Genomic DNA, 14,988 nt, shown 5'->3' with positions numbered 1-14,988 from the left:
GATGCACCTGAGCTCAATTTCGAGTCTCATAGCAAACGGTCTGAATAATTGCAAAAACCAGCCTCAATGCTAAGACATTTTCACACAGCATTCCATACATAGTTAATGCTATTGGTAGTGGTATAAGAGTCCGTTAATGTCTATCTTGGAGGTCTAGCAAAATACATTGAAATGGTGTGGAAAGCATATTGGAGTGAGGTCGAAGAAATGTCGGTAGGGGATAATCCACTCGGGGCCATGCTTTCTATGGAAAATAATGAACGAGGTGGAAGGTGTAGAACGAGGAGGAAGGGAAGCGCTACTAAGGTACACAATAGTAAGGTGGAAGGTGTGTTCCACGACGCGCTAGGTGAGTGGAACTGACCTTCCACAGAGTTGCATTATTTTCCAGAGAACTCATAGAGCCCCGAGTTGATTATCTCCTTTATACCATTATCAAGTTTCAGGTAAGACCCAAGTGCAGACTGTGTTGAAGTAACAATGTTTATTGCAACAACAGGGGCAGGCAAACGACAGGTCAAGGCAGGCAGGGGTCTATAATCCAGAGTAGTGGGGCCAAGGTACAGGCAGGCCCAGGGTCAGGTCAGGCAAGGGTCGAGAAGAGAGACTAGGGAAAAAGCAGGCACTGAGCCAATCGCTGGTTGACTTGAACAAACAAGACGAACTGGCACAGACAGACAGAACACACAGGTATAAATACCCAGAGGATAAGTGGGGAAGATGGGCGACACCTGGAGGGAGGTGGAGACAAGCACAAGGACAGGTGAAACAGATCAGGGCGTGACAACCATGGCTATAATTTAAGACATTTGACGCTAGAAATGTGTTCAACATCCATTGAAGTGGCTAGCAAGTTTACTAGATAGCTACAGTTTCCCGTGGTAACCAAACAAACAGACTTGCTATTTTAGCTAATAAAACCATTAGTCCGAGCTTACCATTATGAAAATCGAGTTAAAAAAAATGACAATAATGTTTTCAATTGGACTTTTGCTTTCGAAAGCAGCCCAAACATAGAACATGTAAGAATGAATAGCTAATGAATTCTACCTTCCAAACATATCTTGCATTATAGGGAAATAATACAAGATCTAGAATGCCCTTCTTACCCATGCATCTGGTTTTAACATATTACTTACAGCAGCTACAGTGCTAATAGGTGAACTGTCAATCCTGCATCCCCCCACCACTCCCTCACTCCCTTGCTACTGTTGTTACTTAGTCACAGCACAGATTATTTACTGTCACCATGGTCACAGGGGGGGGGGGGAGTATTTGTTGTTATAATGCTTTGGCCTTTGTGAGCTGGTAACCATGGAAACTCTTTATGAAAGGGGATCCCCAGAAATGTGTATGGGTGTCATCACTTCCCTGGTCTCCTTCTGTTCCCCGTCCTGTGTTTTGTCCTTTGCTCTGAACCCTGTGTGGGGTCTTCAGAAGCACCCTGCCCCAGTCCTGATGGTCCAGAGACGTTGGTGTCGGGCCCAGCCCAAGGCTTCTGGCTCTGGGAGGTTGTGTTGCGTTGTACCAGTGTGGGCATGGCAATACCCAGAGAGCCAACCGGGAGACTGAGGCCTGAGACTGAGGCTGGGGCCCAGGCCATCTTTGAGCTACATCCAGGACTGTCAAATGGTACAAAGAACCAGATTGGAAGAGATCTCTGTTTGAAGGGTTATGTAACATCAGTGTGTTAATGTTACTAATAAAACACACTGTGCCAGGTCACTTTCAAGCACTGGACTAACAATGGACAAATGATACTCACTAGATCATTTTCACATTTGTTTTAAAGACAATTTGCATCATTACTCTGAGTTCGTTTGTTGTGAGGTATCTAGTACAGTCCTTGCTGTGTAAGAACCCTTTATTGTTATTTTATGTTTACAGGATCATCGAAACACTGTTTCTTCTTTCCCAAAATGTATTTTGAAATTATGAAACAAAAAGTGTTGATATAGTAGTAGGGTCATTCCAGGAAACGAGTCCCTTCTGGTGGCCGAATGAGACTCTTAAGGAAACGTTCTCTAAAGTTGTGGGAAGCGTTTTTTGTTAGCTGGGTTTTGGGTAGTCTAACTTGGTGAAGAAAAAAAGTGTTTTATTTCACCTAATTTTAACATTCTGTCATGGAGAGCACATGTTCAACTTAATAAAAAAATGTGTTTTCTCATTTTAAGAGTTTGAATAAAAAATTACTAGTCGGTGCCTATTAAGTGCCAAATAAAGTATCAAGGTTGACTGCAACAGGGTACACCATTTAATCTTAAATCAGCCATTCCTCCTTGTGACAGGAGCAATGGAAGCTTGTTGGGTGAAACAGAGAATGGCACTTGAACACAAGCATCACAAAAAAAAAAATTCTAGCCTGTTCCTATATGGGTAACAGGGTTGACATGTCATGCTCGACCCACTCAGTTTTCCACCACAAAACACCAGAAAATTGCCAAAGAAAAGATGAGAAGCAGCTCTACTTTTACACTATGATTTGACTATTAGATATTCAATGTTTCGTTTCAAAAAAACATTTTTAAAAGGAATAGTTTCACCATATTAAAACGAGAGTTCAGTTCACAGGGTCGACCTTAAAATGACAGACAGGCATTTTTTAATTTTTTTTTAAAATCATACGAAATAAATAATCATCTTCAGAAATAACTTGGTCAAAGCAACAAAATAACTAGAGCTTTACAATGATGGTAAAAATATGTTGGGTTTAAGTGCGTTAGAATCTTACTTGACGTCACAGAGGGAGATATAGAAATTCTGAATTCTGGTACTTTAGCCAGTCTTTATTCATATTAAAAATCGGACTTATTGAATTTTCCATGTGGTCTATATTAATGGGCCCTTCATTTAATATAACAGTCTTTTAAAATGCAATATTGGTGCACAATTTCTACTTCAAATATCAAAAGAGACAAAAAAGGGACTCATTTCATGGAACGACCCTGTACCACATTGAATGTATTATACACCCTGTCACAATGAGATATAACACATTTAATCATCATTGATATTAAATATGTATATGACTGTAACGGTCCAGCTGAAGATTGTCCAATCCAGGAGGTGTTAGATTGACATGACCATACATTCAGTTAACTCTTTAAAGACTCGCATGTGATCATTTTGGCTACAGTCAGAAAGCGTAGTCATATTAGGCCCTCCACTGTAGTTGGGAAGGCCATCTAAATCATACATGCTCCAAGATACTTTGTATTTAACCACCAAAATGGCTTCTCAGTTAATGTCCAACAAAACAAAAAAACATTCTCTATGTTCTAGCTGGAACACTTGTGACGATAAAAACATCATTGTAAATCTATACAGTATATTATATGCATATTTCATGTATTTATACCCATTTTGGGTCCAGTACAAATCATTTGATTGCGGATCAACCTGTTCTGCAGACTCTCAACAATGAGAATCGACAAACGGCTGCTGGGGAGACTAAACGTCCCAGCCTCCACCTTGCTCCTCCACTGTGACCAGACAGCTGACACATAAAACATGCCCCTGTGCTGAATACCAGAGTGTTCATGGCCAGTCGGGCCATCCGATCTGGCAGGTAGCCACGACTGGGTAAGACCCCTGAGAGAGTCTACAGGTGAGCCCTATGTCCCTGTTGTGTATGTCCTAGCTGTAGGTACATTTCCGGTAAAGGGGTGGGGCCTACCTGGCGGTGGGTGCACACTCTCCCAGGTGTATCCTGAGCACGCCCTGGGTGTGGAGTCTTAGCAGGTGGTCAAACTCAGCGGGCATGGCGTGCACCGTCTTCTTACTCTGCCTGTCGTCGTAGTAGTGGTTGGTGAGGGGCTGGTGTCGGTGGGGGTGTTCATTAAAGGGCCAGAACCCGTAGAGATGCACGTTGGCACACAGCTCCAACGCCAGGCTAGCCACGATGAGTCCTGTGCTGAGGCGTACCGTTCGCAGGCCCTGGCCCTGCCAGAAGCGCGCCAGACTCTGTAGGTACTCTGGGTTGAGGAAGACGGGCCGCGAGGGGCTGTCAAAGTCCTGGACGGTGTAGAGGGCCCGCAGAGACACGGGCGTGTTGGGGCCGTACGAGAAGGCTGGCAGGAGCATCAGGGAGTCGCCATAGCTACGCAGGCTCTCCACAAAGGGCCGACGACGCTCCTGCAGGCCCCCATATCTGAGAGAGGATGGGATGGAGAGAAAAAAAGAGAGAGGTGAAGAACAGCTGGAGGAGATACATTTGACCAGCACTAGAATATATGATCAGATAATTTCTCAATCCACCTTAAAACACCAGATGATAAGCAGTATGAGAAGCCCAATGTTCCCCCAAACTCACTTCTCCATGAGGATGCTGGGATTAGCTGTCACCAAGTCTGTCTTGTTGCCCACGTCTCGCTCATAGCCATTCTCCAGAGGAGGGAGATTACACCTGAGAGAGGGAGACATAGAGGGAAGTAGTCAGTGAATTTGTGTCTAACAATGTTTGGGAGGGAAAGGTAATTATTGTGGAGTAAGTTTTCTGTCTCACACCTGATAACAAACTGGGCGGAGTCGATTTTCTCTCCACAGCTGCTATTAGCTAGGATTCCCCCATTCCCAACCACAGAACACGTGTCCCATGTCGTATTCACAAAAGGATTCTCCTGTAAGGCAACACAACATGTGTCATGTCACTCTCTTTCTTAAACACACACTCACACACACTATTCATTGAGGTGACGCTCTGGACCAGAGCAACAAACCTTAGCAAAGGTGCTGAACAGTTCAGGGGTCACCTGAAGAGGCTTCCTCTTCTCTCCATCGTACACAACCTTTGACCCCAGAGGAGTGTTAGCCTGTGTTACCATAGCTTTGGTGAGTCCATGACATCTGTTACTCAGAAGAGACCTGAGAACACAACAATAACCTTTTGATTATAAGATAAAGACACAGTATTAAAAGCATACTGTAAACGAATCGTACTTCATACACACGTTTCTCTTATTTTGAAACAGTCTGGTTAATAATTTAGCTATAAAAAGCTACTGGTGATACATTTAAGAAAATATCAGATACAGGAATACATGAACAAGGCTTCATCGTCTTGTCTTGATATAAATATAAAAATTGGAAAGGGATGTTTATTGAAAAATATAGTCTTTTAGAATTTCTGCTCTCGAGTGTCCTTCCTTTCAAGTGTTTATTCATTTACAAAGCTCCTTGCAGTTCTCTTTTGTGTTGTTTGGTGTTGTTGAAGTCTCTGTATACTCAGAGGGAGCTTTACTAAGCCAGTGTTAGCCTGCGGAGACAGGACAGCTGAGAAGGGAAATACCCACCGACTGATGCAACAATCACACGACTCTGACCTCTGCTGCTGCTGCTACTAGCAGCGCGAAGAAGTAAACGCTAACATTTCACAGGTCACTTCCCCTGCTTTTAAGCACACTTCCACGTGCTTTTGTTTCTCATTCTTCTAAAGGTAGAAAGGAAACATCCCTTTGGTTTTAGTTTGTGACCCTCACAAAGTGGTCTTAGGCTCATCGTGGCTGGCTTTTAGTGGGGCTCAGAGTCTGGGTTTATTGTGCGTTGATATTTCACCTGAAATGTCTGAACTTGTCCTCCTGCTTCCTCCAGCTGTGAGAGTAGAGCTCCACCACTTTGTCAGTGACTGTATCCCTTTGACACACATACACAGACGTACACACAAAACATAGAACATGCAGTTATGAACCATATAATGAAGTTAATAACAGGAGAGAGACAGATGAGGTGGTTGTTGAGCAGAGAGGATTGTGGGTAGTGGTTGCCAGGGCGTGTGTCTAGTCTCACCTGCAGCCCTTGCATGTTCTGGAGGGGACTGGCCCAGAGTTCATAATATGACTTTTGTGGTGGGGTCTGCCAGGTTGAACATTGCTATGTACACCAACAGGGACAAGAGGAAGACAGAGAGAATAGAAGGATGAGTTGACCTCTGTTTGAACCCAGTACACCACTTATCTTGTAACAACACTTGTATAGCTGCATTGTTTGCTGTTGTATTTGCAGTGCAATTGTTTGAGTTTACCATGTTACCTTCGCTGAATGAATTGTGTTGATGTGATCATTTTACAGTGGGTTTACATTAAATCAATAGCTGAATGTTGTGCGCACTGTAACAGTAACCTGGTGAGCTAAAGGGTTATCGAGAGGCAAAACAGAACACACTGGGCAGCCATTTTACCTTATCCCTCTGAGTCTAGCGTGTTTTACTGATTATCTAACAGGAAACCCTGAATTCTTGAAGGGGTTTCACAGCAGCATTACACACGTAAGTGCCAACCGCAAATGAACGGAAAGACTGTTCATATTTAGATCTGATAAGAAATCCAAGGGCAAGATCAAGCCTGATTTGACTGTATACAGATTAATCCCCCTTGAAGTGAACTATAAAGAGATATTTTAAGGACACACTACAGAGGGTGCATGAGTTTCCCCACTCCAGAATGAGACACTCTTGTGGACAGTTGTTTATGGTGGGATAATTGTCATATCCTGCAGATGGCGAATGCCAAACAACACTTTAGTTCTAAGATGAGAGTTTGAGAGTCTCGAGTCACATTCAGACAGAGACCATTTAGACAGTTAGTTTCATCGAGACACGACTGGGGAGGGGGGAAAAAATGGCTCTCAAGTTTCACTGTCACAGAAGGGCCGACGCTAAGCGAAAACAGTGTGTTCATCAGGCGTGTTGCGGTAACAGCGTGAGAAGGCACATTGCAGTGACTTTTCGATCTCGATCTCTTGTACAAATGTTCTGTTCCCCTTTCACTCACTTATCTTCCTCTGCCTACAGGCAACTTATTAATTTCCCACTGAAAATAGATCACTATTTAAAATCAATATCTAACAGAGCACACGCCAGGTTTGCATGTTTGTCTTTTAGAAACAACTGGTCAAGGGGAGAAAAGATCTGCTATAATGTTCTTGTTTGAGTGTGATATTTCAAAATTCACCAACGTTGAACCATCCATGTGCATTTGCAACACCTTCAACTTATTCTACCTACATTGTAAAATTAACAGTTGAGTTCGCTTCAACACAAGATGTCAAATTGGTACAGGTTGTTCAGAGTCCATTAATAGTGGGCTGGTATGAAATCCATCAACTCTGCCGAGGCACAAACAGACGTTTCTCTCTCTCCCTCTCTTTTCCACCACATAATCATGAGGTTTCGGTGGTTTAGTTAAGATTCCCACAGTAACAAGCATTGAGAAAGCCAACCACTGCTTTGAGGAGAGAGAGAGAGAGAGAGAGAGAGAGAGAGAGAGAGAGAGAGAGAACCAGTGAACAGGCAGTGAACAGGCATAACCACCAATACCAAACATATAATATACAACTCTTACCTTGTTCCACTACAGCAGCTACTCACACCAACCGATGTGAAACAGTCACACTCTTAAAATCAGAAGTGTGGAGACTCACTCCCTTCCTCCCTTCCTCTCGGAATCTGTCTGGAGGATATGCAGCTAGCTACCACCAGCCAGACCTAATCCCCCACCCTAGCCCGGGGCTAAAGGCTCCGACACCTGCCCAGTCAAGATGGAGGAAGTTTGGGAGAAGGGGTGTGAAAGGAGTGGGACTCACTGTTTGCTGAAGAAGTACCAGACGAGTGCAGTCAGGACAGTCCCCAGGATGGACAGGGTGAGCATAAAGGAGAACAGTCCCCTCATGCCTCTCTCGCCCTGCTACTTCCTCTGGCTGGCCCCCTCCTCTTCTTTTCTCTCTCTCTCCCTCTCTCCTATTGTCCTTCACTCAGCACTTACACATTAGTTTGTTTCAGACCTTTCCCCTCTTTCCTTTTCTTATTTTTACCTCCCCCTCCCTCCCTTGCTATTTGCCCCAGATTGTCCTTCACTGCTCACTCTCGCTCTTTCTGACTGTGGTTAATCTTTCTGTCTCACTCACTCCCCCCTCATTTTCCGCCCTCTCTTTCTCCCTCTCTCTCTGTCTCTCCCCCTCTGTCTCTTTCTCAGAGCGTTTCCAGGCACACCTCTTCTATAAGCAGACTATCATATCTCTGTCTGTACCCTATAAAAATCTCCTCTCTCATTCCCCCCCCCTCTTTTCTCCCTCTCCGCTAGGCTCCTATAGAACTACAATGTCAGTCTTTTGTCCACACGCCCTCCTTTACGTAGATTGATGTGTCTTGTTTCCTTTCATCTCCTTTTCTGGCTCTCTTTCTCACTCCTTCATTGAGAGCACACCACGCTCTTACTTTCAGTTCACTGTAGTCCCAGAGCTCAAGCTGTTGCTCTGTCTGCATTCTCCAACCCCACCCCTGAGTCCTAGCCTTCTCTACGCTTTCCCCCTCCCTCCCTTCCTGTAATATCCCCCCCGAACCACCTCTCCCTCTTCTCTCCCCTCCTCTACATGGAGAGCAGCCAGTAATACTATTCCCTGGTACTGAATTAGCCCAGGGTCTGCCTCTTGACTTATGTGTGTGAGTGCTTATGAGTGTGTGTAGTGTATGCATGTGTGTGTGTGTGAGCGTCTGTGTGGCAGGGATTTATTTTTCCATTAGCCAATGATGGTCAGAGTAGGCTAGGGGAAAGGGCTATCGGCCAATCAGATTGACAGTTTCCCTGTTCTCTATCTCGTGCCCTTCTTTGACTGTCCCGTTCCCTATCTGGCTGGCTCTGCAAGTTTACTTTCTGGGTCGTTTTTTAGGCTCAAGCTCCACTTTGTTTACAGCATCAGGCATAAGTTCTAAGAAGCTATGAATTAATACAACTCTTCTCACCCTGTGAGACGATGAGAAAGAGAGAGAGAGAAATACATACTTTGTGTACAACGCAAAACTCCAAACAATGCATGCAGAGCAGAATTAGGACGATACCTGTTAGTTATCAAAATGTAATTCTACAACCACTTCAAAGGAGGCGATGCCCACACATTCAACCATAAAGACCTCGCCTACAGAGAGATGAACCTAGAGAAGCGTCCCCTCAGCCAGCTGGTTCTGGGGTTTTGTTCTCAAACACAAACAGACCCTACAGAGCCCCAGGCCAGCAACACAATAAGACCCAACCAAATTATGAGAAAGCAAAAAGATAACTATTTGACACACTGGAAAGCATCAACCAAAAAACAGAGCAAACTAGAATGCTATATTTTCCTAAACAGAGAGTACACAGTGGCGGAATAACTGACTACTGTGACTGACCCAAAATGAAGAAAATCCTTGACTTAGTAAGCATAGCCTTGCTATTGAGAGAGGTCTCCATAGGCAGACCTGGCTCCCAAGAGAAGACAGGATATGTGTACACTGCCCACAAAATGAAGTGGAAACTGAGCTGCACCTCCTAACCTGCCAAATGTATGACCACATTAGAGACACATATTTCCAATAGATCACACAGACCCACAAAGAATTAGAAAATAAATCAAACATTGATCAACTCCCATATCTGTTAGGTGAAATACCACAATGTGCAATCACACGGCAAGATGTGTGGCTCGATGCCATGAGGAAAGGGCAACCAGAGGAGCACATTGTAAATACCACCAAAATGTATCTGTTTATTTATCTTCCCCCACTATTCGTATTACAACTATTTGCACACTGCTGAAACACTGATGATATAACACTTGAAATGCCTTTATCTTTTTGAAACCTTTTTGAGGAAAGGGGTGGAGAGAAATGTTCAGGGTTTGGCTTTCGGAAAACCGTATGAACAATGAACAATGAACACCGAGCTTATTGAGGCCACACCTAAATCATTTGTATTATACAACATATATACAAAGGTATGTGGACACCCCTTCAAATGAGTGGATTTGGCTATCTTAGCCATGGAATCTAAACACACAGCCATGCTATCTCCATAGACAAACATTGGCAGTAGAATGGCCCTACTAAAGAGATCAGTGACTTCAACGTGGCACTGTCATAGGATGCCACCTTTCCAACAAGTCAGTTTGTGAAATGTTTGCCCAGCTAGAGCTACCCTGGTCAAATGTAAGTGCTGTTATTGTGAAGTGGAAACGTCTAGGAGCAACAACGGCTCAGTCGCAAAGTGGTAGGCCACACAAGCTCACAGAATGAAACCACCGAGTGCTGAAGCACGTGGCGCGTAAAATATCTTCTGTTCTCGGTTGCAACACTCACTTCCGAGTTCCAAACTGCCTCTGGAAGCAACGTCAGCATAAGAACTGTTTGTTGAGAGCTCTTCATGAAATGGGTTTCCATGGCCGAGCAGCCGCACACAAGCCTAAGATCACCATGCACAATGCCAAGCGTCGGCTGCATTGGTGTATAGCGCGCCGCCATTGGACTCTGGAGCAGTGAAAATGGGTTCTCTGGAGTGATAAATCACGCTTCACCATCTGGCAGTCCGACGGACAAATCTTGGTTTGGCGGATGGCAGGAGAACGCCACCTTCCCAAATACATAGTTAGTGCCAACAGTAAAGTTTGGTGGAGAAGGACTGATGGTCTGGGGCTGTTTTTCATGGTTCTGGCCCCTTAGTTCCAGTGAAGGGAAATCTTAAAGCTACTGCAGACAATGACATTCTAGACAATTCTGTGCTTTCAACTTTGTGGTAACAGTTTGGGGAAGGCCCTTTCCTGTTTTAGCATGACAATGCCCCCATGCACAAAGCGAGGTCCATACATAAAGGGTTTGTTGAGATTGGAGTGGAAGAACTTGACTGTCCTGCACAGACCCCTGGCCTCAACCCCATCGAACACCTTTGGGATGAATTGGAATGCCGACTGCAAGCCAGGCCTAATCGCCCAACATCAGTGCCCGAGAGCACTAATGCTCTTGTGGCTGAATGGAAGCATGTCCCAGCAGCAATGTTCCAACATCTAGTGGAAAGCCTTCCCAGAAGAGTGAAGGCTATTATAGCAGCAAAGAGGGGACTAACTCCATACTAATGCCCATGATTCTGGAGTAAGATGTGTCCACATACTTTTGGTCATGTACTGTATGCGATGAGATTTTATCAACAAGAGAATTGTTCTGTCTTTAACTTCTCGGGGAAAGCCTCATTGATTATGAGTAGGGCTCTGTGTCTTATAAAATGCCATTATTCTGGGAAGTTGCCCAGTAGGCTGGACTGTGCAGTCTTAAGCCTCCCAAAACAATAGAGCTCTAAGAGAGGTTCTCCTGGCACATCTCACAGTATGCCCCTGTATGCCCCCTGCCCATGTAAAGATCCTGTTCAGTACTAAATGTGCTACATTGTGTTTATGTGCAGTAAGGCTAATGAAAGATAACGATGATCGGCCTGTTAATAACACACACACTAGGACTAATAGTATAGCTAATGTTGGAGCTCATTGAGGCAATGAGGGCGCATACAAACAGTCTGACAGTGTTATTAGCTATTTCTGTGCAGGCAGGGAGGAAGGTGAATGGGTGAGTTGTCTAATGGTTTTGTGAGCGATGACTGGTGTCTCTATACTAGGCTAGGCTCATGGAGTCAGTGATTTATGTAAGCAGCTGGGCCTCCCATGGGGAATGTGTGCCTTGTGTGTGCTGTGTGTTCCATTGGCCTAAGCCTGCTGTACCATCTGGGCTTTACATACCCCCTACAAGTGACACCTATAGGCAACTGCCTGTGGTCAGCAGGAGGGGTGGATGTTATGTCCTTCTGGCTCCGTTGTGTCATTTCCTACTTTCAGACAGAAGGACAGACGGACATCCACGGACACACCGACTCTTCTATCTCCTATACACAGATAACAGTATTTCCTCTCAGATAATTATATGTATCCTTTCATGATAGAAGAGGGAGTTCTGTGAAAGCTCTGTCTTCTTCAGACTGTATGAAATATGAACCTTGTATATACTCCAGATCAGTGACTCAGTCCTAGATCATGGGGAGAAGTACACGACAGCATGCATGCCTACAAAAATGATGAGATAGGAGGAGGACTGTGACGACAGCGCCAGCTTGGAACCCTAAAAACACCAATAGCTGCAGGCAGCAACACTGAGTATATAATATGCTTGATAGTAGAGGGAGGCAGTGTTCTCTCTCTCTCTGTCGATCAAAGTATCTAAGTCTCATCTCATTCTCCCCGTTACATGCTGTCCCACACACAGCACTCCAAACATTAATTCCTTCTTGTTACAAGCAAATTTGCCTTTTTTTCTAAGGGCACATTTCTAACCTTACAGTTTTTTACAATCACTTTGGCACTAATTTCGGGAACCTTGATGTCATTTTTCAAAACTCTAGAAACAAAACTCACAACCAATGATCAAAATGCAAAATTTAAAAAATCTTAACACTTTTTCCAATTGCTTGGATACGATACACATAAAGCTAAGGTCATTTGTTCACTGAACTAAAATCACCTGTTCAAAATGACACAACTTAACATCAAAGTATTACCATTTCAAAATGCAATTCACACATGACATCTGAAATGACCTGTCTATTCATTTCATCACAATGATCTAACTGTCAACTGATACAACTGCTCAAAATGATAAGTAACTGTTGCGTTACTCTTAATGCATAGTTTCCGGAAACTGAAGAACAATATTCCATGTTTCAATCATGAAAGTTTCAGGATAACGAGATCCATTGACACCAATTACCGTGGAACATGAACCCATTGGACTACATTATCTATGGATGTAATATTTCACCATCGTTCTTTATCAGACACTGTTGCTATGGTCCCATGTACTACTTTTCCAGACCATGTTTTCAGATTTGACATTACTGTACACTCACCGGCCACTTTATTAGGTACACCTATCTAGTACTGGGTAGGACCCCCTTTTGCCTCCACACCTATCTAGTACTGGGTAGGACCCCCTTTTGCCTCCACAACAGCCTGAATTATTCACAGTGTTGTACGTTAAGAGATGCCCTTCAGCACACCACTGTTTAAAACAGCTGTTATTTGAGCGTTTGTGGCCTTTCTGCTAGCTTGAATGAGTCTGGACATTCTCTTCTGACCTCTCTCATTAACAAGGTGGTTTTTCCCACAGAAATGTCTCTCACTGAATGTGTTTTGTTTATCGCACCATTCTCTGTAAACTCTAGAGACTGTAGTGTGTAAAAATCCCAGGAAGGCAGCTGTTTCTGAGATGCTGGAATCACCATGTGTGGCATCAACAATCATACCACGGTCAAAGTTGTTTAGATTACTCATCTTGCCTGTTATAATGTTTGGTCAAACAACATCTAAAGCTCTCTAATCTATATACTCTATATATTGAGTTGCAGGCAGCCACATGATTCGCTGTTCGAATGTAATCGTCCTTGATGAGCTAAATCAGGTCTGTAGAGCTGATGTCATGACCTATGTCATTGTGTGGGATAATGTCAGGTTCCACCATGCTCAAATGGTGCAAGCATGGTTTTAGGCCCATTCACAATTTACCACCCTGTGCTTACCCCCATACTCTCCTTTCCTTAACCCGATTGAGTAATTTTTCTCCACATGGAGGTAGAAGGTATATGATAGGCGCCCTCACGAACAAGCCACCCTTCTTTCTCCAGGCCATGGATGACGCGTGCAATGACATCACGGCAGACCAGTGTCAGGCCCGGATTCGCCCGAAGATTCTTCCCAAGATGTTTGGTTAATGAAAACATTCCTTGTGATGTGGATGAGAACCTGTGGCTAAATCCACAAGACAGGGTTGATGGAAATATAGAAGTACAGAACATGGCAGTGATGTTTTACAGTAAGCCAGGTGAGGAACACTGCAGTGATGTTTTACAGTAAGCCAGGTGAGGAACACTGCAGTGATGTTTTACAGTAAGCCAGGTGAGGAACACTGCAGTGATGTTTTACAGTAAGCCAGGTGAGGAACACTGCAGTGATGTTTTACAGTAAGCCAGGTGAGGAACACTGCAGTGATGTTTTACAGTAAGCCAGGTGAGGAACACTGCAGTGATGTTTTACAGTAAGCCAGGATGTTTTAGGAACACTGCAGTGATGTTTTACAGTAAGCCAGGTGAGGAACACTGCAGTGATGTTTTACAGTAAGCCAGGTGAGGAACATGGCAGTGATGTTTTACAGTAAGCCAGGTGAGGAACACTGCAGTGATGTTTTACAGTAAGCCAGGTGAGGAACACTGCAGTGATGTTTTACAGTAAGCCAGGTGAGGAACACTGCAGTTGACCTTTAACTGTTTTTTCTTTTTTTGTAGCTAATTATTTTTGCTTTGATTCAAAGAAACCTATCTTGTGATTTTATTGTATTTCATCAATAAATGTCATATTTTGTTCAATGATTCCACTGTGTCTGTAGTATTCTCTCTACTAGTCCTTTTACAGTGATGTATTTACGTGTAGTACCATAATGAAACATCTATCACATATTTTGTACTACATTATTTAATGATTGACACAGTGAAACGATCGGTATCTTGTGTGTGGGTGATCTAAATGAATGTTCCTATGGCATTTCATGATAAATAAGTTATTTGAACCAATGATTCTGCAAGTGCAATGTTTCTTTAAAGATATGAATGCACAATGCAATGTTTTGAACAAGTGATGACCGTTTTGAGTTTTGTGCCAAGAGTTTTGAAAAATGACCACAAGGTTCTGAAATTAGTGCCAAAGTGATGGTTAAAAACTGTATTAAAGTATCTCTCTCTGGCAACAACCTTCTCTCCTCTCCCCCGCCTCCCCCGCCGGACTGAACAATAAAGGAATTATCAATCTAATTAAATTGAGTATACTTTAACGTGATGGATCTATTATTCAACAGAGGAATCAGTCCAGAACACTCTTGAGAAATGATGTGTTTACTGTTGACCTACTACAGTAGACTTGTGTATGGATAAAGGTCTGTTTGAGAGTTCTAAGTTCATCATGAATGGTTTTCTGTGTATTTAAGTGAGTGTGTTTTGTGCCTGTGTATTTGTGTAGGCGTACATAAGTGCTGCTGGTCTTGTTTGTCTAGGTGTTGGTTAAGTGTTGCAGTGTATGTTTCCAGGCTGACATAGCCCAGCTGTTCCACACAGGGAGCCTGAAAAGGAGCTTAGCCTGTGGCGGTGGGATGGAGGGGAGGGG

The 14,988-nt window shown here is 43.7% G+C and overlaps 1 protein-coding gene across 4 annotated transcripts; it reads right to left on the bottom strand.

The window, feature by feature from the left end:
* Positions 1 to 469: 469 nt before the first annotated feature.
* On the bottom strand, positions 470 to 8,285 carry LOC115104095 (alpha-2,8-sialyltransferase 8F-like). Of its 4 annotated transcripts, none has more exons than XM_029625306.2 (8): positions 7,579 to 8,285; positions 5,785 to 5,868; positions 5,554 to 5,631; positions 4,719 to 4,863; positions 4,507 to 4,619; positions 4,313 to 4,405; positions 3,677 to 4,150; positions 470 to 1,660 (listed from the first exon to the last, which is right to left on the bottom strand). In XM_029625306.2, exons 1-8 carry the CDS (start codon positions 7,662 to 7,664, stop codon positions 1,282 to 1,284), a joined length of 1,452 nt encoding a protein of 483 aa, XP_029481166.2. In that variant the 5' UTR covers positions 7,665 to 8,285; the 3' UTR covers positions 470 to 1,281. The 4 variants fall into 4 exon arrangements, with proteins under 4 accessions (XP_029481166.2, XP_029481168.2, XP_064862516.1 ...); XM_029625308.2 differs by lacking the exon at positions 7,579 to 8,285 and adding an exon at positions 7,338 to 7,543; XM_029625307.2 differs by having other exon boundaries at positions 1,281 to 1,622; positions 7,579 to 8,284.
* Between the last annotated feature and the right edge of the window lie 6,703 nt (positions 8,286 to 14,988).

This window comes from Oncorhynchus nerka, linkage group LG21, assembly GCF_034236695.1.
Source record: "Oncorhynchus nerka isolate Pitt River linkage group LG21, Oner_Uvic_2.0, whole genome shotgun sequence".
Classification (NCBI taxonomy): Eukaryota; Metazoa; Chordata; class Actinopteri; order Salmoniformes; family Salmonidae; genus Oncorhynchus; species Oncorhynchus nerka.
The sequence above is the reverse complement of the archived record's forward strand: the minus strand, read 5'-3'. Positions and strand labels throughout refer to the sequence as shown.

What these genes read in the sequence shown, in the direction of transcription:
- LOC115104095 (XM_029625306.2), bottom strand. Translation starts at nt 7,664, where the DNA reads ATGAGGGGACTGTTCTCCTTTATGCTCACCCTGTCCATCCTGGGGACT. An exon ending in TCCGCCCAGTTTGTTATCAG is followed by an intron (nt 4,406 to 4,506) that starts GTGTGAGACAGA and finishes TCCCTCTCTCAG; the next exon opens with GTGTAATCTCCCTCCTCTGG. An exon ending in GAGTGTGCACCCACCGCCAG is followed by an intron (nt 1,661 to 3,676) that starts GTAGGCCCCACC and finishes CCCTTCAAACAG; the next exon opens with AGATCTCTTCCAATCTGGTT.